The 25,698-nt window shown below is 48.1% G+C and overlaps 1 protein-coding gene across 1 annotated transcript in view; it reads left to right on the forward strand.

Moving 5' to 3' along the window:
• The window catches only part of SNAP29 (synaptosome associated protein 29), a 34,344-nt gene extending 9,037 nt beyond the window's left edge, over nt 1-25,307 (forward strand). Inside the window, exons 2-5 of the mRNA XM_005567890.5 lie at nt 3,651-3,847; nt 15,065-15,150; nt 17,769-17,867; nt 22,093-25,307. Of these exons, the coding sequence (XP_005567947.3) occupies nt 3,651-3,847; nt 15,065-15,150; nt 17,769-17,867; nt 22,093-22,250 (540 nt within the window). The 3' untranslated portion in view covers nt 22,251-25,307. The remainder of the gene's footprint in view (nt 1-3,650; nt 3,848-15,064; nt 15,151-17,768; nt 17,868-22,092) is intronic.
• Nucleotides 25,308-25,698: the final 391 nt, after the last annotated feature.

The following is a 25,698-nucleotide window of genomic DNA, read 5'->3' on the forward strand; positions in this document are numbered from 1 at the left end:
CTCATCTTGCTCTCTGTCAGACTGTAAACACTATCAGGACAGAGGCTTGGGATTGCTTCGTGGACAAAGAGAGAACTCTTGTTGGGGTTCAAGGGAGTAAGAAGAGCATCACCTGTAATGCTTAGTAGTCACTGAAACAAGGAAGCGCTTTGCATGTGCGTCCTTTACGCTGAGGGCACCTGTGGAGCTCACTTCCCTCGCAGACACTCAAGTCCCTTCAGGGACCTCATTCTCCCAGAGGAAGGTGGAGAAGATGTGCCGTGGCTCTGTGGAGGGGGGTGTGGACATGCCTCAGGACCCGGAGCGGTTGAGGCCCGTCTTGGTGATGGCTGGGGCACAGGTGCCTGCCCGGCATGTCCTTGCAGACTGTCATTGTTCTCTTTCCTGGTATTTTGGTGTTTGCTCTGCCAAACCCTTCTTCCTCATTGGTTGGAACTAGGTCACAAGCACATTAAGTCTGGTCATTTCCTCTGCCTTCTGGGGGTGGATTTTGGCAGAAGAAATACCTCCTCCTTTGCTGGCCTGGTGACCTCCAGTGAACGCTAGCTTCCAGCAAACAGAAACTTCCAGAAGCCAGAGCAGCACTCACTCGCCTGGTCTTCCAGCCTCACATGCAAGACACGCCACCCTCACAGACTTCTCTGTGCTTCCATCTAAACATCTAAATCAGCCATCTGGTTTCCTTAACAGTAGTACAGACTCTGGGAGTTTGAGAGAATGTGTCGCTTGTGAATAGGAGAAAATAAGTCCATACTGGGGAAGGTAGCTCTCCAAACTGAGATGAGGAAGTCAGGGTGGGAGGGTGTGTGGTCATTGGTTGGCCCTGATGGGAGGAGCTCCCCATAAGGGAAACTGAGGACCCCCTTGCTAATGTGACAACAGAGTGTTGGCCACCCCTTCATTCCCCAGCCCCCAACCTGGCTGCTGTGAGTGTCTTTCAGCTACAGATTATTCTGTCTTCTGCAGCCTGCAAAGCTAGCTGGAACTGGACTGTTAGAAAAACGTGTAGATGCTGGAGAAAATCTCTTTAATCCTAATGTGTAGCTCTGCCTTATTCCAGAAAAGACCACAGTATGGACATGAAGATGATAAACTTGAGGTAATGGAAGAAGCAGAAACACCAGATATGTTAGCAGCTCTTTTTTCTTTTGAAAACTAGCTCTTGCAAGATTTGCTTGACATACTGACTGACACAGTCCAGAAAACATTTTTCTTTTTAGTTAAAAAAGGCTGATGGTTTTTTCAGACATGTCTTGTGAACTGGCGAAAAATGTAAATGTTGAAAGCTGTAAAATTCAGCGGTTCTAAGTTTATTTCCAGCAAGAGTTAAAGTTTAATAGTAAATTCAACCAGTGTTTTAGCTTTTTGCGTATACATTATGTTTTTAAATTTCACCCATTAAACAAGGACTTAGGTTACACATTGATTCCTTAAGGACTTTAAGGAAGCCACAACCATTTATTTATAGTTGCATTTTGCTTTTCTGATTACAGTTGCATTTTACTCTTCAGCGATTAAAGCTTTTTTTTTTTTTTTTTTTTTTTAACTTTGTTTTTAGGCATCAAGAGAGAATATATCTAAAAAACACTTGTGGCCGGGCGCGGTGACTCACGCCTGTAATCCCAGCACTTTGGGAGGCCGAGGCGGGCAGATCACAAGGTCAGGAGATCGAGACCATCCTAGCCAACACAGTGAAACCCCATGTCTACTAAAAAGAAATACAAAAAATTAGCTGGGCGTGTTGGCGGGCGCCTGTAGTCCCAGCTATTCGAGAGACTGAAGCTGGAGAATGGTGTGAACCCAGGAGGCGGAGCTTTCAGTGAGCCGAGGTTGCGCCACTGCACTCCAACCTAGGCGACAGAGCGACACTCGGTCTCAAAAAAAAAAAAAAAAGTATTTGCATAGTTAGTGTAATTGCTAAGCCACAGGGTGATGCGTGGATAACAGATTCAGAGGAAGGCAGCTGAGGGCAGAGGCTGCCTGAGAGCAGGAAAAAGAAGCTTGAGAGCCTTCTGGCTGGAAAGGCAGCTCAACAGATGGGCCGCAGCCGTAGATCAGTTCTGAAGCAGAGACTGAAGCAAGTTTGTCATAAATAAAGGAAAGTGGTAGTGTTCCTGTTGTGGTGGATGTATATCCACAACCAGAACCTTTAGCTCTGGAGGGACCATCAGGCTGCCACTGTGGCCAGAGAGCATCACTCACGTCTCCACTGGGCAGATTTGCAGAGACTCATCTGTGAACAGAGCAAGTCCCTGCCTCCTGGAGCTCATATGCTGTGAAGAAAAGAGAGGCTGGGTGCAGTGGCTCATACCTGTAATCCCAGCACTTTGGGAGGCCGAGGCAGGTGAATCACCTGATGTCAGGAGTTCGAGACCACCAGGCCAACATGGTAAAACCCTGTCTCTACCAAAAATACAAAAAACTAGCTATGCGTGGTGGCAGGCGCCTGGAATCCCAACTACTCTGGAGACTGAGGCAGGAGAATCACCTGAACACAGGAGGCAGAGGTTGCAGTGAGCTAATATCATGCCACTGCACTCCAGCCTGGATGACAGAGCGAGACTCCATCTCAAAATAAAAAAAGGATGTGGAGAAGAGGGTTGGTGGTTGGAAAGAGTTCTCCTTTAGGGAAGATGTCTGGGAAGGCCTCTCTCAGAGAGTGGCCTTTGAGAGGAGACCCTAATTGGATGAGGGATGAGAGGCTGAGCCATATAAGTATCCGGATGGAAAACATTACAGGCAGAGACAGTGGTGTGTGCAAAGGCCCTGGGACAGGGTCACACATGTTAACAGGTTTTAAAGCTGGAATTGCGGATGAACTAGAGTCAGACATTAATAGGACCAGAAGGGACACTGGTCCCTGAAATAGAATTCGAGGATTTGACCATGGCCAGAAGGCTCAGGTGGCCCACTGGGACCTCCTAAAGTGGGAACTTCATAAAGGAGGAATATAAGAACCAAAGTCCAGGTGGCAGTGCCAGGCCCCAGTCTGTGAGGGTTCCCAGAATTGGTGGGCTAGAGAGAATCTGCTTCCAGTTCAGGCCCTGGACTCTGAACCTCACAGGCACATTGCCATCCATCTTACCCGCTGCCCCCAGCATCGAGATGGGGTCTTGCTCTGTTGCCCAGGCTGGAGTGCCGTGGTACAATCTCAGCTCACTGCAACCTCCGCCTCCCAGGTTGAAGTGATTCTCCTGCCTCAGCCTCCCGAGTGGCTGGGATTACAGGCACCCACCACCACAGCTGGCTACTTTTTGTATTTTTAGTAGACAGGGGTTTCACCATGTTGGCCAGGCTGGTCTTGAACTCCTGACCTCGTGATCTGCCCACCTTGGCCTCCCAAAGTGCTGGGATTATGGGCGTGAGCCACTGCGCCAGGCCTCTGCTATCCATCTTAACATGGTGCCGTGAACCAGCCTCTCAGGAAAAGGGTCTCATGAACAAATGAGGAAAGCAAGCAGAGGTAGGGCAGGGAGGGAGAGGCAAAGGAACGTGTTGTTGGAAAGGGTAGTGTGCCCCTCACAGATGATAGTACCCGTCTCCAGATGTGCCCACTGAGAGTTTATGAAGTGGCTGCTCCATGTGGTCCTTGACTGCCCTAGGGGAGAGTCACAGAAAGCTATAATACCACCGCCTCTTGGTTTCCCCAGGAGCTTGTCCGTCAGCGAGGAGTCCTGGAGCGCACAGAGAAGATGGTGGACAAGATGGACCAAGATTTGAAGATCAGCCAGAAACACATCAATAGCATTAAGAGCGTGTTTGGGGGGCTCGTCAATTACTTCAAATCCAAACCAGCAGAGGCCCCACCTGAACAGAATGGCACCCTCGCCTCCCAGCCCAACAGCAGGTGAGTGTGTCTTCTACCATCTGGGTATAAAGGAGCAGAAGTGGGGATTAGTGCAAATGACCAATTGCTTTCAGTCCACGTCAGTGTCATGAAGGGATCCAGCAACCCTTTAAGTTACTCATCAGGATATTTGTCCTCAAACATTGTGAAGCCAGAAACTGTTCTTCCGTGTTCCCATGTTCACTTGATTGACATGTAATCTGTCAACTGCTTCTCCGATAGTTGTGACCCCACTACTTTGAAAGAGAGGGTGTTCGCCTCAGCGTAATCAGTACAAATGTGACTCACTTCACATAATTTTTCCTTTAAAAAGTCTTTAGGGCTGGGTGCAGTGGCTCACATCTGTAATCCCGAAACTTTGGGATGCCAAGGTGAGTGGATTGCTTAAGTCCAGAAGTTCAAGACCAGCCCGGGCAACATAGTGGAACCCCAGTCTTTACAAAAATTACCCAAGCATTGTGGTGCACACCTGTAGTCGCAGCTCCTCAGGAGGCTGAGGTAAGAGGATCGCATGAGGCCTGGAGGTCAAGGCTGCAGTGAGCTGTAATGGTGCTGCTGCACTCCAACCTGAGCTACAGAGGGAGGTCCTGTCTCAAAAAAATAAAAAAAAAAAAATTTATGTCTAAATTTGTCATATCTAATCCAATTCACCCACTGATTTTCATTTTAAAATTACAAGACTGAGCTCAGTGGCTTATCTGTAAAATCCCATGCTTTCAGAGGCTGAGGTGGGAGGATTGTTTGAGACCAGCCTAGACAGCATAGCAAAGACTCGTCTCTATAAAAACTAAAGAAAAAAAACAATTAGCCAGACATGATGGCACTTGCCTATAATCCTAGCTACAGGGGAGACTGCGGTGGAATTATTGCTTTAGCCCAGGTGTTAAGACACTAGAGTAAGCTATGATGGTGCCAGTGCACTACAGCCTCAGTGACAGAGTCTCCCTGTCTCTAAAAAAATATAAAAATAAATAATTAAAATTAAAAAAATAAAGATAGAAGTTGCTTTCCTCAGGTTTTGGCTTGAAATATAAAATAACACATGAGATTGGGGGCTGGGCACGGTGGCTCACACCTGTAATCCCAGCACTTTGGGACGCCGAGGCAGGCGGATCTCAAGGTCAGGAAATCGAGACCATCCTGGCTAAGACGGTGAAACGCCATCTCTACTAAAAATACAAAAAATTAGCTAGGCATGGTGGTGGTCGCCTGTGGTCCCAGCTACTCAGGAGCCTGAGGCAGGAAAATGGCATGAACCCAGGAGGCGGAGCTTGCAGTGAGCTGAGATTGCGCCACTGCACCCCAGCCTGGGTGACAGAGCGAGACTCCATCTCAAAAAAAAAAAAAAAAAAAAAAAAAAACTTACATGAGATTTTGGTAGACTTCAGTGTTACATGTTCAAGGATAAAGGAATGGAGTTTCTGCTAAAATAGATTACTACTGTTTGTATTTTAGATAATTGTGTCTGTTTTTATTATTAAAAACAACATGGCCATATTACAGATAATCTATACATACCACAACACAAAAACAGAAAATTTCGTTTTTCCCCTTATTCAGTATTTTTATAGTTGTAACCATAGTATTTTTTTGGTTTGATAGCCTTTTTCTTCCATTTAACCCAGAAAAAAATGTTTGATATTATAACTCGGGTTCCATAACCATCTTTCTCTCTCTCTCTTTCTCTCTGTGTTTTGTTTTTTTATTTTTTATTTTACTTTTTTTTTTTTTTTTTTGAGACAGAGTTTCGCCCTTCTTGCCCAGGCTGGAGTGCAAAGGCGCAATCTCGGCTCACTGCAACCTCTGCCTCCCAGATTCAAGCGATTCTCCTGCCTCAGCCTCCCAAGTAGCTGGGATTACAGGTCACGCCATGCCTGACTAATTCTTTTTTTTTGAGACGGAGTCTCGCTTTGTCACCCAGGCTGGAGTGCGATGGTGCAATCTCGGCTCACTGCAAGCTCCACCTCCCGGGTTCACGCCATTCTCCTGCCTCAGCCTCCCGAGTAGCTGGGACTACAGGCGCCCACCACCACAGCCGGCTAAGTTTTTTGTATTTTTTAGTAGACACGGGGTTTCACCGTGTTACCCAGGATGGTCTTGATCTCCTGACCTCGTGATCTGCCTGCCTCAGCCTCCCAAAGTGCTGGGATTACAGGCGTGAGCCACCGTGTCCGGCCTAATTTTTGTATTTTTAGTAGAGAAGGAGTTTCACCATGTTGGCCAGTCTGGTCTCAAACTCCTGACCTCAGGTGATCCACCTGCCTCAGCCTCCTAAAGTGCTGGGATTACCGGTGTGAGCCACCACGTCCGGCTTTTTTATTTTATTTTATTTTTTTGAGACAGAGTCTCACTCTGTTGCCCAGGCTGGAGTGCAGTGGCACCATCTCAGCTCACTGAAACCTCCATTTCCCAGGTTCAATTCTCTTGCCTCAGCCTTCCAAGTAGCTGGGATTACAGGCATGTGCCACCATGCCCGGCTAATTTTTGTATTTTTAGGAGAGACGGGGTTTCTCCATGTTGGCCAGGCTGGTCTCGAACTCTTGACCTCAGATGATCCGCCCGCCTCAGCCTTCCAAAGTGCTGGGATTATTATTGTGAGCCACCACATCTGGCCTCTCTCTTTGTTTTAATTCTGTAATGTGGAACTTTTCTTTTTCATTTTATTTATTTATTTTTTAAGAGACGAGGTCTTGCTATGTTGGCAAGGTTGGTCTTGAACTCCTGGCCTCAAGCAGTCCTCCCACCTCAAGCCTCTGAAAGTGCTAGGATCACAGGCACGAACCACCACACCTAATTGCAGAGCAATTTTTTTTAACGCATTACTAAGGTACAGTAAAATGCATGCATCTTAAGTGGAGAGCCAGTAACTGTGAACCTGTGTGCACTAGTGTGGCCACCACCCAGATCAAGATGTAGGGTATGGTAGGGAAGAAATTAGATAACTACTTCAAACTCAGAGTGGGGCTGGGGAGAATCCAATGTAGGTAACAAAGCTGGCGGTGATAGCAGAAAGAACAAGCACAGGCAGGTGAAGCCATCAGACTTATGGAGAGGTTCAGGCATGGTGGCTGATGCCTGTAATCCCAGCAGTTTGGGAGACTGAGGCAGGAGGATCACTTGATCCCAGCCTGAGCAACATGACAAAACCCCGTCTTTACAGGAAAACACAAAAATGAAGTTGGGCATGGTGGTTCAGGCCTGTAATCCCAGCACTTTGGGAGGCCGAGGTGGGTGGATCATTTGAGCTCAGGAGCGTGAGACCAGCCCGGCCAACATGGTGAAACCCCGTCTCTCCTAAAAATACAAAAATTAGCCAGGCGTGGCAGTGCGTGCCTGTAGTCCCAGCTACTTGGGAGGCTAAGGCAGGAGAATCCCTTAAGCCTGGGAGGCAGAGGTTGTAGTGAGCAGAGATTGCGCCACTACACCTCAGCCTGAGTAGCAGTGAGACTCTGTCTCAAAAAACACACACACGGCCGGGCGCGGTGGCTCAAGCCTGTAATCCCAGCACTTTGGGAGGCCGAGACGGGCGGATCACGAGGTCAGGAGATCGAGACCATCCTGGCTAACACGGTGAAACCCCGTCTCTACTAAAAAATACAAAAAACTAGCCGGGCGAGGTGGCGGGTGCCTGTAGTCCCAGCTACTCGGGAGGCTGAGGCAGGAGAATGGCGTAAACCCGGGAGGCAGAGCTTGCAGTGAGCCGAGATCCGGCCACTGCACTCCAGCCTAGGCGACAGAGCGAGACTCCGTCTCAAAAAAAAAAAAAAAAAAAAAAAAAAACCACACACACACACACACACACACACGAAAATTAGCCGGACGTGATGGTACGTGCCTGTGGTCCCAGCTACTGGGGCAGCTGATGTGTACCCGACCTTTTGGCATAGGTAGGAGGATCACCTGAACCCAGGGAGGTTGAGGCTGCAGTGAGCCATGATTATACCAGTGTACTCCAGCCTGGGTGACAGAGTGAGACCCCGTCTCAAAAAAAAAAAAAAAAAAAAAATACTGCAGGAAGGACCTTGCAGAGTTGGCCCTGGGAACCTGTAGGCCTCAGTGAGTGCCCTGGGGAGGCATTAGCTAAGGTTGTGAGGGTTGGTTTGTTTTTTTGGCTCAGCCATAATCACCATTCTGGGTTCTCCAGCTCAACCCTAATTTTATTTTATTTTATTTTTTTTAATTTTTTTATTTTTTTTTTGAGACGGAGTCTCACGCTGTTGCCCAGGCTGGAGTGCAGTGGCGCGATCTCGGCTCACTGCAAGCTCCGCCTCCTGGGTTCACGCCATTCTCCTGCCTCAGCCTCCTGAGTAGCTGGGACTACAGGTGCCCGCTACCGCGCCCGGCTAATTTTTTGTATTTTTAGTAGAGGCGGGGTTTCACTGTGGTCTCGATCTCCTGACCTTGTGATCCGCCCGCCTCGGCCTCCCAAAGTGCTGGGATTACAGGCTTGAGCCACCGCGCCCGGCCTCAACCCTAATTTTAAACATCTGCCATTTTCCTCCAATTCTAGTTGTTGCTTGTTTTTTGTTGTTGTTGTTTTTTTCCAATATACATCAGAAAGAGGTTTTATATCCTAATCTTTGGCCACATTTAATTGCCATAGGAGAAGGTAGGATGTTCATTTGTTTTGGTCTAAGACATCCTCCGTGTACAAACTCAGGAGCAGAGTGAGCCCTTGGAGGAGTGGGAAACTGGCAGGTTTGTGACTAGCACCCTTTCACAACCTTCCACATCCTACATACCTCTTCACAAAGGCTGCTGCTGGGGCTCTTGGAGGCCCCTACATCCCTGAACGTAGCTATGAAAGCCATGGAAGTCCTGTGGCTCCAGGGGCAGTTTTCTTTTTTTGGAGCATCTTGAAAACTCAAGGGCTTCCCAACAAAGGCTTCCATCAGTGAGGCAGCCATAGCTATTTCAGTGAGGTGGGCTTTGTCTCTTGGGAAGTCCTGTTTGTCCTTGGCTGACAGCTTTCCAAGCCACTTGTTCTCATTTCCACTTAAAGCTCCTGAGTTCCTATCAAGGTCCCCAAAGTCATGTACCCTGCCTGGACTGCCCCTAGATTAGCCCCAATCAGTTGTAGCATTCTTACCATCTCTTAGTAAATGCAAGAAAGCAAAACTTTCTTTTTTTTTTTTTCTTCTTTTTTTTGAGATGGCGTCTTGCTCAGTCGCCCAGGCTGGAGTGTAGTGGCACGATCTCGGCTCACTGCAAGCTCCGCCTCCCGGGTTCACGCCATTCTCCTGCCTCAGCTTCCCGAGTAGCTGGGACTACAGGCGCCCGCCACTATGCCCGGCTATTTTTTTTTGTATTTTTATTTTTATTTTTTATTTATTTATTTATTTTTTTTTTTTGAGACGGAGTCTTGCTCTGTCACCCAGGCTGGAGTGCAGCGGCCGGATCTCAGCTCACTGCAAGCTCCGCCTCCCAGATTCACGCCATTCTCCTGCCTCAGCCTCCTGAGTAGCTGGGACTACAGGCGCCCGCCACCTCGCCTGGCTAGTTCTTTGTATTTTTAGTAGAGATGGGGTTTCACCGTGTTAGCCAGGATGGTCTCGATCTCCTGACCTCGTGATTTGCCTGCCTAAGCCTCCCAAAGTGCTGGGATTACAGGCGTGAGCCACCGCGCCCGGCTGCAAGCAACACTTTCACCCACGCTCTGCAGTTCTGTGGGAGCAGAAGCTACAGGAATGCAGTCTGTCTGTTGGAAGATATGGGGGAGGCAGACAGTCCACAGGGATGCAGTGGGGACCCAGAGGAGAGGGAGGTTGGCCCTGGGGACAGAGGAAGGCTGCACAAAGGACCTGACCTTTTGCAGAAGGTGAAGGTTTTGAAGGAACCCACCAGTTGAAGGAGGGGGTTGGTGCAGACACATGGCAGACAAAGCACAGGGGAAGCCAGTATGAAGGAAATTGTTGGCCATTTCAAGGGCCCAGCAGGACCAGGCACAGTGGCTCACGCCTGTTATCCCAATATTTTAGAAAACTGAGGCAGGACGATCACTTGGGGCCAGAAGTTCGAGACCAGCCTGGGCAACATAGCAAGATCCTGTCTCCACAAACATAAAAATTTTTTAAAGCTGGGTATGGTGATACACGCCTGTAGTCGTATCTACATGGACAACGAAAAAAAAAAACGAAAAGGGGCCGGGCACAGTGGCTCACACCTGTAATCCCAGCACTTTGGGAAGCCAAGGTTGGTGGATTATGAAGTCAGGAGATCGAAACCATCCTGGCTAACACAGTGAAACCCCGTCTCTACTAAAAATACAAGAAATTAGCCGGGCGTGGTGGTGGGTGCCTATAGTCCCAGCTGCTCGGGAGGCTGAGGCAGGAGAATGGCATGAACCTGGGAGGTGGAGGTTGCAGTGAGATCATGCAACTGCGTTCCAGCCTGGGCGACAGAGGGAGACTCCATCTCAAAAAAGAAAAAAAAATGCAGTAAATTGTGAGTAAAATTTCTGTGATCCTATCAAAACCTTTAATCCATAAATGCAGGAATACTGTCACTTAAAATCTTTTTTTTCTTTTTTTTCTTTTGAGACAGGGTCTCTGTCACCCAGGCTGGAGTGCAGTGGTGCAATCTGCTCACTGTCTCCTCCACCTCCCAGGCTCCAGCAACCCTCCCACCTCTGCCTCCCAAGTAGCTGGGACTACAGGCGTGGGCCACCAAGTACGGCTAATTTTCGTGTTTTTTGTAGAAACAAGGTCTCACTATGTCTCCCAGGTTGATCTCGACCTCCTGGGCTCAACTGATTCTCCCACCTCAGCTTCCCAAAGTGCTTGCATTGCAGGCATGAGCCACCGTGCCTGGCCCGCTTAAAAGCTTTTTTTTTTTTTTGAGACACAGTCTCATTCTGTCACCCAGGAGTGCAGTGGCACCATCTCAGCTTACTGCAAGCTCCGCCTCCCGGGTTCACGTTATTCTCCTGCCTCAGCCTCCTGAGTAGCTGGGACTACAGGCGCCCGCCACCATGCCTGGCTAAATTTTTTTTGTGTTTTTAGTAGAGACCGGGTTTCACCATGTTAGCCAGGAGGGTCTCAATCTCCTAACCTCGTGATTTGCCTGCCTCGGCCTCAAAAACTTTTAAAATGAGTTTCTCCTAATCAAACTTCTATTCAGCCATGCATTTCCTGCGTACATCATTATCACACAAACCCTTCGGCCTTCTCTGAAATTTCATCTCTTGGGAAGCCCTGTTTGTCCTTGCTGACAGCTTTCCAAGCTGCTTGTTCTCATTTCCACTTACAGCTCATGTGTTCCTGTCCCAGATGCACCCCTAATTTGAAATTCTCTAACTTACTGAAGACTTGGTTTCTGACCAGGAATCACCCTCTCTTAAACCTACTTATCACTTCTCTCACTCTCCCTATAAATTGGCTTTCTTGGCCTGGCACGGTGGCTAACACCTATAATCCCGGCATTTTGGGAGGTTGAGGTGGGTGGATCACAAATCAGGCAATTGAGACCAGCCTGGCCAACATGGTGAAACCCTGTCTCTACTAAAAATACAAAAATCAGGCCTGGTGCAGTGACTCACACCTGTAATCCCAGCACTTTGGGAGGCCAAGGAGGGTGGCTCCCCTGAGGTTGGGAGTTCGAGACCAGCCTGACCAACATGGAGAAACCCTGTCTCTACTAAAAATACAAAATGAGCCAAGCAAGGTGGCGCATGCCTGTAATATCAGCTACTTGGGAGGCTGAGGCAGGAGAATTGCTTGAACTTGGGAGACAGAGGTTGCAGTGAGCCGAGATTGCACCATTGTACTCCAGCCTGGGCAACAAGAGCGAAACTCCATCTAAAAAACAAAATTAGCCGGGCGTAGTGGCACTCACCTATAATCCCAGCTACTCAGGAGGCTGAGGCAGGAGAATTGCTTAAACCCAGGAGGTGGAGGTTGTGGTGAGCTGAGATCGTACCACTGCACTCCAGCCTGGGAGACAGAGTAAGACTCCATCTCAAAAAAGAAAAAAAAAGAAATTGGTTTTTTTTGTGGGGGAGTCATTTTTCACAAAGAAACCATGTTTTCCTCATTTATGTATTACCAGTAGGTATGTGATGGCACTTGGAAAGAATAAAGCCAGCGTTGAGATGTGCAGGCTGAGAGGTGGCCAGGCAGACTCAGAAGCCAAGCATCTCCTCCTACTCCCAGCCTGGCAATGCACAGCCCACAGTGGTGCTTAGAGGAACCAGTTCTGTGTTCTAGACTTTCAGTCACAGCTTCCATGGGGTGAAATCCTGGAGTGTTAAACCCTTCCATTCATGAGGCTCTGCTGCATTCTACCCATAACTGGAGCCCTGGACCTGCAAAATCCTTAGTTTGCAGGAGTCTGGATTTGCTCTTGCAAGTTGGGAGTCATTAAAGACTTTAACTGAAGAAGTGCTTGCCAGTATTGCTTTAGAAGGATGCCCAGCACCCATGGAGAGTAAGGATTGGAAGGGAGGGGATTGAATTGAGAGGCATTGCCATAATCCTTGTTAAAGGTAAAGAAAGGCAAGGCAGGCCGGGCGTGGTGGCTCAAACCTGTAATCCCAGCACTTTGGGAGACCGAGGTGGGCAGATCACGAGGTCAGGAAATCGAGACCATCCTGGCTAATACCGTGAAACCCCATCTCTACTAAAGATACAAAAAATTAGCCGGGCGTGGTGGCGGGCGCCTGTAGTCCCAGCTACTTGGGAGGCTGAGGCAGGAGAATGGCATGAACCCGGGAGGTGGAGCTTGCAGTGAGCCGAGATTGCACCACTGCACTCTAGCCTGGGCGACAGAGCAAGACTCCATCTCAAAAAAAAAAAAAAAGGCAGGCAAGACAGAAGGAGAGACTGGGTTTCTGGGCTACCTAGGGTTTGGGAGATCAAGAGGGCATTTGTTTTGCCTGGATTGCTGGGAGTAGCACTGTGTAGGAGGAGGGCAAAAATTGCGAGTAACCCTGGTTCCCAGATTGGCTGGCAAAGTAGTCAGGCTGCTGTTGAGATAGAGAAGAGCAGGCTGTTGAGGAGGCACAGCTCCCAGCTGGAGGTACCTGCCACACCTTAGGGGGCTCAGCAGAATGTCGGGGATCAGCAGGGCATCAGGCCTAGTCTAAATGACTTTGAGTTGCAAGAGCTATCCCCGTCTACAGCCAGAGTCAGCAAACTAGGCCACAGAGCAAAATCAAAGATACAGGGACTTATGTGATGAGAAAAAAACGTATTTTCACTACTTTTTAGTGACAAAATTTAAAATATAAAAACAGGAGCCGGGCACAGTGGCTCACGCCTGTAATCCCAGCACTTTGGGAGGCTTAGGCGGGCGAATCACGAGGTCAGGAGATCGAGACCATCCTGGCTAACACAGTGAAACCCTGTCTCCCCTAAAAATACAAACTATTAGCCGGGCATGGTGGCGGGCGCCTGTAGTCCCGGCTACTTGGGAGGCTGAGGCAGGAGAATGGTGTGAACCTGGGAGGCAGAGCTTGCAGTGAGCCAAGATGGCACCACTGCACTCCAGCCTGGGCTATAGAGCGAGACTCTGTCTCAAAACAGAAAAAAAAAGGTAATAGGCTGGATACAGTGGCTCATGCCTCATGCCTGTAATCCTGGCACTTTTGGAAGCTGAGGCCGGAGAATCGCTTGAGCAGGCATCTGTAATCCCAGCTACTTAGGAGGCTGAGGCAGAAGAATAGCTTGAACCCGGGAGGTGGAGGTTGCAGTGAGTCGAGATCACACCACTGCACTCCAGCCTGGGCAACAGAGCAAGACTGTCTCAAAAATAAAAAAAAAAAAATTAAAATATTGGCCAGGCACAGTGGCTTATGCCTGTAACCCCAGAACTTAGGGAGGCTGAGGCAGGCGGATCACCTGAGGTTCGTGACCAGCCTGGCCAACATGGTGAAACCTTATCTCTACTAAAAATACAAAAAATAGCCAGGCGTGGTCGTGGGGGCCTGTAATCCCAGCTACTCGGGACCCTGAGGCAGGAGAATCACTTGAACCCGGGAGACGGAGGCTGCAGTGAGCTGAGACTGTGCCTTTGCACTCCAGCCTAGGTGACAGAGCGAGACTCTGTCTCAAAAAATTTAAAAAAAAAAAAAAAAGCAGGGTGGTGAGTGCCTGTGTTCTCAGCTACCCGGGAAGCTGAGGTGGGAGAATCAGGAGCCTAGGAGTTAGAGACTTCAGTGTTTGCGCCATTGTACTCCAGACTTGGTGAGAGAGAGAGAGACCCTATCTCCAACAACAACAACAAAAACAGTAATAGTTGAATACAGTATTTTGGTAATGTAAGTGCACTAATGAGAACAATGAAACTCTTGAGGTTCTAAGTTTGTCATCTGAGGTGCAGATGGTCATCTCTAAGGCCATTCTTTGCTCATGAAATTTTGTTACGTGTATTTTACCACAATAAAAATAACTTGGGGCCGGGCGCAGTGGCTCAGGCCTGTAATCCCAACACTTTGGGAGGCCGAGGTGGGTGGGTCACTTGAGATCAGGAGTTCAAGACCAGCCTGGCCAACATGGTGAAATCCCGTCTCTACTGAAAATACAGAAATTAGCTGGGCGTGGTGGCGCGTGCCTATAACTGTAATATCCCAGCTACTCAGGAGACTAAGGCAGGAGAATCACTTGAACCCGAGAGGCAGAGGTTGCAGTGAGCCGAGATCACGCCACTGCACTCCAGCCTGGGTGACAAAGCAAGACTCCATCTCAAAAAAAAAAAGAACGAGGAAACAATACAAAAACAGGAGGTGAGCCAGATGTGGTGGCAGGTCATTGTTTGCTAACTGTGGTCTAAAGTACCCATTTGGTTGTTCCATGTGCTTTCCATCTGCCTGGTCCTAGGAATCCTGGTTTCCCTGAGAGAGGGCCACCTAACTCGATGCTACACTGCTTTTTTTTTTTTTCTTGGTAAAGACAAGGTCTCATTATGTTGCCCAGATCTCACACTCGTGGGCTCAGGCAATTCTCCCACCTCAGTTTCTCAAAATGCTGGGATTACAGGCATGAGTCACCACACCTGGCTTAGCTGCCACACTTCTGAGGCAGGGGTCTTTGTAGGCTTATTGCTTGGCCAGCTGTGCTCCTAGGAGAAGCTGTTGAAATCCCTACTTTGGTCAGAAGGAGTTTGGTACAGAAGAAGCATTTGATTTTTGGCATACAGGCATTATGTGAAAATACTGATAACATTGTCATAGGGATTTTTCCTTTTTTAATACTGTCCTTTTTTGTAAACTTTTATCCAAAGATTGAAAGAAGCCATAAGTACAAGTAAAGAACAGGAAGCAAAGTACCAGGCCAGCCACCCAAACCTTAGAAAGCTGGATGATACAGGTAAGTGGATACCTGTGTGCACAGCCCGAATTCTAGCAGGGAGACCTCTGGGTTTGGCATTGGTCCTTAGGGGGCAGTAGCAATCTCTCGGGGGAAGTGGGCAGGGGCCCCAGCTGCCAGCATCACCCATGCTAGCCAAAGGGCCTTAGGGACCCGGCATGCTCTTGGGGAACTAGGGGTGTGCCTTATGGTAGGGCTCCTCCCTCCTCCCTGCCTCCATGGAGAGGAGAATAAGGAAGTGAAGGCCTGCGTTCCATTGAAAATGAGCCTGCCTAGCCTGGTGCAATAACACACGCCTGTAATCCCAGCACTTTGGGAGGCCAAGCCAGGTGAATCACCTGAGGTCAGGAGTTTGCGACCAGCCTGACTAACATGGTGAAACCCCGTCTCTGCTAAACACAAAAAAATTAGCCAAGTGTGGTAGCATATGCCTCTAATCCAAGCTACCTGGGAGGCTGAGACAGGAGAATGACTTGCACCTGGGAGACAGAGGTTGCAGTGAGCTGAGATCATGCCACTGCACTATAGCCTGGGCAACAAGAGTGAAACTCTGTCTCAAAAAAGACAATAAGCCTGCCCATCATCGGTTCCTGCCTATGTCACTCTCAGTTGTTCCAGCAGTAAAAAGGCAACTACAGAAAAACCCCTTGGTAAATAGCTGTCCACGTCCTAATCCCCAGACCCCGTGAGTCTGTTAGGTTATATGGCAAAGGCGGAATTACAGTTGCAGATGGAGTTACAATTGCTAATCAGCAAGATGGGGAGATTATCTTGGGTTGTCCAGTTGGGTCCAGTGTCATCACAAAGGTCCCTTTTAAGTGGAAAGAGAAGCAGAAGAGAGAGTGGCAGAGTCAGAGATCTGAAGATGTTGCTGGCCTTGAAGATGGAGAAAGGGACTCACCTGCCAAGGCACACAAGTGAACTCTAAAAACTGCAAAAGGTGAGGAATTAGATTCTTCCCAAGAGCTCCAGAAGGAGTGCAACCCTGAGGACACCCCGACTCAGCCCAGTGAGACCCACGTTGGACTTCTGACCTCCAGAACCGTAAGACAAGTTTGTGGTCATTTGTCACAGCATCAATGAGGGGCTAATACAGCCTCCAGCCCAAGCAGGAGGAGCAGCAGCCACATGGACAAGGTGTGCAAGACAGTGAGTGTTGGTCAAATCATTCCACTTCTATCAAGTGATAGGCCCAGAAATATCCCTTATCTGGAAAGGAATTTAGGGCTTCTGGGGCCTCCGTCATAGGCCCCCCAACAGCCAGGGTACATTGAAATTGGTGCTAGAAACCAAAGGCTTAAAACTGTGCTGCCTTCAAGAAAACGATACACCATGGAAGCTCTGGAACCCACCATGGTTGTGGTCGATGCAGCTGGGGAGATCAGATGGAGGAAGAGCGGGAAGCAGGAGAGACTGACACCATCAGCACAGTTCAGTCTGGAAAGGCAAGTGGAGGAAGTGAGTGTAAATTGAAAGGCAAGGGTGGGGAAAATCGGCCTCATCACACCCTGGAGAAGTGGCACAAGACACTGCACCCAAGACACAATTTTAAGGAATTAAGGAGTTTCCATTTGTGTCGTATATATTAAAAGACTGATGGCCGGGCGCGGTGGCTCAAGCCTGTAATCCTAGCACTTTGGGAGGCCGAGATGGGCGGATCACGAGGTCAGGAGATTGAGACCATCCTGGCTAACACGGTGAAACCCCGTCTCTACTAAGAAATACAAAAAATAGCCGGGCGAGGTGGCAGCGCCTGTAGTCCCAGCTACTCGGGAGGCTGAGGCCGGAGAATGGCGTGAACCCGGGAGGCGGAGCTTGCAGTGAGCTGAGATCCGGCCACTGCACTCCAGCCTGGGCTACAGAGCGAGACTCCGTCTCAAAAAAAAAAAAAAAAAAAAAAAGACTGAAAAAAAAAATCGGCACAGTTTGCAGTATGGTTTCAGTTGGTTGGTGCTGGAGGAAATATGCTAAGTCTAGAAAGTGATGTTTCCCTAAAGGAGATAAACTGGGATGACAGGGCTTTTCTGTGTGCATTTAGAAACTGAAGTTCATTCAAGCCAAGAAAGATAACTTTAAAAAAGAAGAAACTAGGGTTCAAGGAAGATTTCTTACGGCAAATGTGCATTATTTAACATTTCTTTTTTTTTTTTTTTTTTTTTTGGCTTATTTGTTTCAAGTGAAAATATAGCGTAGAGATAAATTTCGGAAAGAAACAAAATTACCCATAATTCCATTTATGTAACGTAACAATGTGTATTTTTAGACTTTGTCCACAGACTGTGTAGTTTTGCATTATTGCAGTTCCACTGTGTATTGTCACTTGTGTGACTCGTGTCTTTCCTGAGCTTGTGCACCAGGGTCTGAGTAGGTGACCCTTAGTTTGAGGGTCTTTCATCTCCCAAGGACTGAGGGAAAGTGGGAACCATCCCCTACCCTGTGGAAGCATCTCTCCTGGCCCATGAGCCTGCACTGTGCTCCTCCCTCATCCCTCTGGATAGCCTCAGAACCAACCTTTCATTCCTTCCACCCATTTTCCAGATGAAATTGTTTTGGGTGTGTGAAGCAGCATTTGAACAATGTCAATTAACCACTCTCCTGGTGTCTCCTTCTAAACTTAGACCCTGTCCCCAGAGGGGCTGGTTCTGCTGTGAGTACCGATGCTTACCCAAAGAACCCACACCTTCGAGCCTATCACCAGAAGATCGACAGCAACCTAGGTAAGACTGAGCGCCACACCAGCTTCTGTAAGCCACTGTTCCTTCAGGCAGCTCACGCCAAGCATAGCCCCTACGTGAGGACCCTCCAGCTTCAGCTCCCTCCCCACACATCGCATCCCACACTAAGCTGGGTCCATCTTGCCACCTCACTGTCTCTGGAATCTCTCCATTTCTCACCATTTCCTACTTCCAGCCCAACCGAGCCCTCCCCACCTCTCACTTTCATGAACAGCACCAGGGACCCAGGAGTCCCTGAGAGGCGATAAAGTGGAGCCTGGACATGACCGCTTACTCCATCCTTCCCTTCCCACCTGGCCACTCAGAGCCCTGTTTTCCTCCTTGTGAAACGGGCTGCCTCTGAGAACAGTGGGAAGGTTACCTGAGCCAGAAAGTGCCTGGGATGTAATTAGCGCTCGTGTTGCAATTGGCATTTTGGCCACACAGCCTCCAGCATGATGTTTCAAAACAGAAGGGTGTGCAGGGGGACAGGCGCAGTGGATCACGCCTGTAATCCCAGCACTGTGGGAGGCCAAGGCAGGTGGATCACCTGAGGTCAGGAGTTCAAGACCAGCCTGACCAACATGGTGAAACCCTGTCTCTACTAAAAATACAAAAATTAGCCGAGCGTGGTGGCTGGCGCCTGTAGTCCCAGCTACTCGGGAGGCTGAGGCAGGAGAATCACTTGAACTCGAGAGGCATAGGTTGCAGTGAGCCAAGATAGCACCATTGCAGTCCAACCTGGGCAACAAGAGTGAAACTCCATCTAAAAAAAAAAGAAATGAGGGGTATATTCTTCCAGAACTCTCTCATGGAACCCCACACACTCACAGTGCAGTCCAGGCTCTCTTTGCCTGCCCTGGTCCCTTCTGCTCTCATCACCTGCAGGCTCGTGTGGGATTTCTGATGTGAGTTCTTTCTGCCTCGTGGCCCCTATCTGCCTGGATGAGCTCCCCCAATTCTTTGCAGGCTGACTCCTTCTCTTTCTGTCAGTCTTGCATTAGTGTGGTCTCCTCTCCCTGTCTCTTGGGACCCTTGTGTTTCCAGGGGGCTGCCCTGGCCGTTTGTGATTGTGTATCTGCTGGTTTGCCTGCTGTATTCCCAATCAGAATGTAGATTCCAGGACAGCATGGGAGAGTTTCCATTTTGTCACTACTTTGTTCCTGGGGCCCAGCAGGCAAGCACTTAGTGGTTTGGTTTTGTTTTGTTTTGTTTTGTTATGTTTTGTTTTGAGACGGAGTTCACTTTTGTCGCCCAGGCTGCCGTGCAGTGGCGCAATCTCCGTTCACCGCAACCTCAGCCTCCTGAGTTCAAGTGATTCTCCTGCCTCAGCCTCCCGAGTAGCTGGGATTACGGGCATGCACCACCATGCCCGGCTAATTTTGTGTTTTTAGTAGAGATGAGGTTTCTCCTTGTTGGTCAGGCTGGTCTCAAACTCCCGCCTGCCTCGGCCTCCCAAAGTGCTGGGATTACAGGCCTGAGCCACCGTGCCCAGCCAGTGATTATTTTTTTAATGGAAAAGTCAGTTACTTGAAGTTCAAGTAGGTGTTGGCCTGTGGGCAGTTCTGTGAGTTTATTCTAAGTAGTGTCTCAGATTTGCTGCCTCCTCTTACCACTACTCCATGAACAGAAATCTCCCCCGTGGTGACCTGGGTCACCCTCTCAGTCTCCCAGCCCGTTAGGAGCTGGCAAAGTGGAGAGGACAAATAATAAAATCCTCCCCTGCTGTAAAGGTATCTAGTGGGAGGCAAAACTGAAACCCATGAAGATGCACATGGAGTGTCTGTGCACACGTTTGCTCCTGCTTGCTTTCTGGGAAGCCCTAGACAGCTGCCACCTCCTTCTATGCCCGAACTCTGTCCTCCAGAGCCAAAGACCTCTAAGGCAGTAGGTGTGTCTGCCCAGATCTAACCACTCCAGAGAAACCCAGAGAGGCGTGAAAGCCCTTTGTCCTTCACCAGGAGAAAGGGAGTGGTTAGGGCTAATGGTATGGTTGGTGCCTGCTGGCAGGAAGTGGGAGAAGTGACTCTGAGGAAAGATACTGAATTCAGAGAGGCAGGAAGAAGCGCTGAGTACTGCCCACCAGTAGGGGTGCTGAGGGTGCACAGCTGGCACTGTGGACTTGCAGCTGGGCAGGTCCCGGCAGGACGCAGTCTAGAGTAGGAGGTGGGCCCTGGCAGAAGGGCGGGTGGCTGGTTCAGAGCTCAGCCCTCCGGCCCTGCTCACACAGTTCAGGCCAGGCCACTCTGGTGGGGCAGGGGATGTTGCCTTTGTTCACACTCTTCCCATCTTAACACATGCTCCCTGCTATTTCAGGAACTCAGGCAAGCTCTCTGGACTCCAGTGCCCTGGCCTGGTGGCTTTACATTATCACATATTTTATCTCAGCCTCTCTGTTTGCTTATCCTTTGCTGCCCTGGCTGCCAGTGAGCTTCCTTCTGAGGCCTGAGGCAACCACAGATTCTACTGTCCATGGAGCACGAGGCCCACGAGTTTCAGTAAGCTTAAGAAGCAAAGAGCTGAATACTATCTTTTTTTAAAATTTTTAAATTATACTGTTTTTCTCTTTCTTTTCTTTTCTTTTTTGTTTAGAGATGGAGTCTCACTTTGTTGCCCAGGCTGGTCTCACAACTCCTGGGCTCAAGTGATCCTCCCACCTTGGCCTCCCAGAGTGCTGGGATTACAAGCATGAGCCACTGTGCCTGACCTGAAGACAATCTTTTTATTTATTTATTTATTTTTTATTTATTTTAATTTCTTTCTGAGAGTTTTACTCTGTCACCCAGGCTGGAGTGCAGTGGCGCGATCTCAGCTTACTGCAGCCTCTGCCTCCTGGGTTCAAGCGATTCTCATGCCTCAGCCTCCCAAGTAGCTGGGATTACAGGTGCGTGCTACCACGCCTGGCTAATTTTTGTATTTTTAGTAGAAATGGGGTTTCACCATGTTAGCTAGGATGGTCTCGATCTCCTGATCTCAAGTGATCCACCCACCTTGGCCTCCCAAAGTGCTAGGATTACCGGCATAAGCCACCACACTCAGCCTGTCTTTTTATTTTATTTTTTGAGACGGAGTCTTGCTCTGTTGCCCAGGTTAGAGTGCAGTGCATTGATCTCAGCTTACTGCAACCTCCTCCTCTCAGGTTCAAGTGATTCTGCCTCAGCCTCCCAAGTAGCAGGGAATACAAGCATGCACCACCACATCCGGCTAATTTTTGTATTTTTTAGTAGAGACAGGGTTTCACCATGTTGACCAGGCTGGCCTCAAACTCCCGACCTCACACGATCCACCTGCCTCGGCCTCTCAAAGTGCTGGGATTACAGTACACTTTGTAATCCCACACTTTGTGAGTACAGGATCACTCACAAAGGTGTGAGCCACTGTGCCCGGCCAAGAGTACCTTTTTAAAAAAACTGATTTTGGCCAGGTGCAGTGGCTCATGCCTGTAATCCTAGCACTTTGGGAGGCCAAGGTGGACAGATCACAAGGTAAGGAGTTCGAGACCAGCCTGGCCAATATGGTGAAACCCCATCTCTACTAAAAATACAAAAGAAATTAGCCGGGTGTGGTGGCACACGCCTGTAGTTCCAGCTACTTGGGAGGCTGAAGCAGAAGAATCGCTTAACCCGGGAGGCGGAGGTTGCAGTGAGCCAAGATCACGGCACTACACTCTAGCCTGGGCAATAGAGCAAGACTCTGTCTCAAAAAAAAAAAAAGAAATGATTTTGCTTAGATTTGTGGTACCAGTGCTAAGCATTTGTGTATCCTGATCCTTTTTCTCTTAGTGTTTTGTATTTAATCTTGCAAGTAAGAAGGCTTACACAGCACTACTACTTCTCCCTCCCCTCTGGCTCTTTCCTGGCTGCTGTTCTTAGTAAAAAGGCAGAAAGCAGCCCTGGGCATATCTCCCTACCCCCGGCGTACACAAAGACACACACACACACACGCGCACAACGACACACACACACGCACAAAGACACACACACGCACAAAGACACACACACACACACACACACACACACACACACCGTCACAAACCTGGGAAAGAGGCTTTACTCTTCACCATGACAGAATCAGTTAAGTCAAGACTCATCTCTGCAGTGGGTGCAACCCCACCAGGCAACACAGATCCCTCAGTCTGTCTCTCCCCCTTAGCCACACCATCAGGAAGCATCTGCAGGTGCCGCGACTGTGTTTGCTCATGCCTACATGTCATTTCCTCCTCCCACAGATGAGCTCTCCATGGGACTGGGCCGTCTGAAGGACATAGCCCTGGGGATGCAGACGGAAATTGAGGAGCAAGATGACATTCTTGACCGGCTGACAACCAAAGTGGACAAGTTAGATGTCAACATAAAAAGCACAGAAAGAAAAGTTCGACAACTCTGAAGACAGATGGATTTCTACTCTATTGTGATGAAAAGATTTGAAAGAGCTTTTTTTGAACTTCCAAGAAATTTCATTTATTATTTTAGTATGTAAATTAATGTGTGTTTGCAAATGATATAATAGAGTAGGTCTTAAGACGTTTTTGCCATTATAAGGAAGTGTTTGTCCTCCATTTCCCTAGGGTTAACACCTCACCTAGTTCTTCCAGCAAAATGCTTATTAGAGTTTTTGTCTGAGCACAGTAGCCTGGCCCTGCATATCTTGGGCATTTGCTTACCATGCTGGAATAAGAAGAGTTGCATTTCTCACTTTAGTGAGCATGTGGAAAGATGTGGACAGAATTTCAGTCTTGCAGCCACGAGCCTCTATTTCTCATTCCCAAGCCTTCCTGTGAGTCAGAGCGTTAAAGGGGGTGTGTGAGCCAGTCGTTTGGTGGAGGAGGGTCCTTGCCACATCTTTGTTTAGGAGTCATTCACACACACACACACATTCATACACACACACCTCCTCACACACTGAACACATTATCTGCGATTCATCCTCTGGGAAAGGATCAGTGTTAGAATGGGAAATGGAGTGTGCCATGTTGCTCTTTTGTTTTCTGATATCCCCGCTTCCCTCCAGCCCCCCATCCTTGGCATGCATTTTAGTAGGTGGGCTTCACACCAGCACTGCTCACTGTGATTCCTGGAAATATGCAGGGAATTGGGTGAGCCCCTCTTCCCCACATGCTCTCATCTGGAACTCTCCATCTGTGACTGGGAACAGGTCTTACACTGGCTCGAGGCTGCCAGGCTGACTGACAGAGTGCCCAATAGAGTTTGTGGGAATGGAGTATTACACAGATGTGGCTGCGCAATGGTCTTCCTCCACCCCTCTGGGAATCACCATTAGGCAGGCCTCAGGAGGGCAAAATGTTTATTTGGAACCTGGGGTCTCCTGACCTGACTAGCATTCCCCCCGACTCTTCTGCACTTTTTGCAAGGTAACGAATCATCACTTATTTCTCTGCCACCCAGTTTTAGGACTGGAATTCTACAAGTGATGCTGACTTTGTATAGAAAAATTTAGCTAAGGGGGGAAAAATGCCCAGATACTATTTTAACTGGCTCGGCTAGTTTTCTCCTTTCATTTTACAAAAGAAATCATTTAGAAGTGTCAGTTAAAACTGATTTATTTATGTTGGTATATCCAACAAAATAGTTGGAGCCACAAGGCCCTTGCCTTTTTAAAAAACAAAATATTTTGAAGATGGTGAAAGTGATTGATTTTAATAATGAGATAGGTCACTTAAAATAACAGTGCCTTTGACCTTAAAACATGGCACTGGCCCATGTGACCTTTGCCATTTCCCAATACTTCCCTTTACAGTCTGCAGCCTATAAACAGTGGTGTCTCAAAGCAAAGCAAACCTCTGTAAGTGCTGCCACAGTGCATTAGTTTTTATGTAGCACTCTGTTTATAAAAATTTCCATCCCATAATGCATGACCTTCCTAAAAATATCCACAGCCTCCATAGGCAAGCAGAGCTTTCTGTGCTACACACTGGTTAGATTCCAGCCACCTCAGGGATTCTGATCCATGTCATTAATGACCATCCCAGGGTGTGAGGGCCTGATTAAAGCTTATCAAACTAGACATTTGTTTATTAGATGAGCTCGGCATTATTATTCTAACTGGTAAAAGGGAAATTTTAAACATAACACTCAACCCAAACAAAACTACTTCATGAGGCTTTCAGCAAAAATGCTGCTTAAAAGTATGAACCCGGGATGCAGAGCAGCTTTTATGCACAGTTCAACTTACTGTAATTGTTTCCGGTTCTTTCCTCTAACACCTTCCATGTATGTCATAACTGGTGATCACCATCAGGCATAGACTCGTGGAGATTAGTCATTATACCTCAGACCTAAGCTAATTATTTAAAATAAATACATGTGAAGGCCACTGCCAGACATTCTCGGCAGCCTTCTACTTGCATAATGAGTTTAGTGATTCAACTGACTTGAAGCACAGTAACATCTTATTTTATGCCCCTTCCCTGTCTTTTGCTGGACTGATGAAGCCAGTTACCCGCCCTTCTCTGTTTTTTTTTTTTTACCCCAAGTATATGGAAGGAGAGTTGCCTTTTCTGGAAATTTGTCTTCCTCTGACATATTGGAGGGCCTTGTTTTGTCCTGTTCTTGTTCAGACCCTCTTGTTCTATGTCCTGTGCTGAGGGACTGTCCTTAAGCTACAGGACAGCCAGCTGGTCCTTTCTGCCACTTCTTCCCCACTCACATGCCCAGGAAGGCCTGGTTGCTGATGCTACTTTATAAATGAGTTGCTTGCATTTTCACAGAGAATGAAGGAAGACCTAATGTGGCTCCAGAATGAAGGACGACCTAACATGTCTCCAGAATCTTTTCACATGATGATTGGGGTCAACAAAAAAATGCTACCCTCTAGATTAGACACATTTCATGGAAACAAGCAAAGGTGCCAGGGCTGGGCTGACTGTGGGATGAGATTTGGTACTGCAGACAGATTTCGATTTCCACAGTTGAGCTGGAAACAAACTGTGCCTTCAAAAAACGGCTTTTCTAACTTAAGGTGAGTTATATGTTAGGTGTGCTACTAACTTAAAAAATAGTGCACTCTCTGGCCGGGCGCGGTGGCTCACACCTGTAATCCCAGCACTTTGGAAGGCCAAGGCGGGCGGATCACAAGGTCAGGAGATCAAGACTATCCTGGCTAACATGGTGAAACCCCGTCTCTACTAAAAATACAAAAAATTAGCCAGGCGTGGTGGCTGGCGCTTATAGTCCCAGCTACTCGGGAGACTGAGGCAGGAGAATGGCGTGAACTCGGGAGGCGAAGCTTGCAGTAAGCCGAGGCAACAGAGCAAGACTGTGTCTCAAAAAAAAAATTCACTCTCCTTCAAGAAAGTTTTCTAACATCTAGTGATTTGTAACTTAGAAGTGGAGTTGCCTTGTGGATGTCTTTTTTGCATTCTGTAGGAAAGGAAACCTGAATTTAACTCAGGTTGCAAGAAATAAAAATGTCAGTGCATTTAAATTTCTCTTTCTCTAACCTCTTTTTGTGAATATGTAATTTTAAGTGTATACTATACCAATTTAGTAATAATCTTATACTTTGCCCATATAGGCCTTTTCTGCAGATTTTTTTATTTTATTTTATTTTATTTTTTTGGAGATAGAGTCTCACTCTGTCACCCAGGCTGGAGTGTAATAGCACAATCTCAGCTCACTGCAACCTCCGCCTCCCAGGTTCAAGCAATTCTCCTGCCCCAGCCTCTCGAGTAGCTGGGATTACAGGTGCGTGCCACCATGCCCAGCTAATTTTTTTATTTTTTTAGTACAGACAGGATTTCACTGTGCTGGCCAGGCTGGTCTCAAACTCCTGACCTTGTGATCTGCCCACCTCGGCCTCCCAAAATGCTGGGATT

Source organism: Macaca fascicularis, chromosome 10 (genome assembly GCF_037993035.2).
Source record: "Macaca fascicularis isolate 582-1 chromosome 10, T2T-MFA8v1.1".
Classification (NCBI taxonomy): Eukaryota; Metazoa; Chordata; class Mammalia; order Primates; family Cercopithecidae; genus Macaca; species Macaca fascicularis.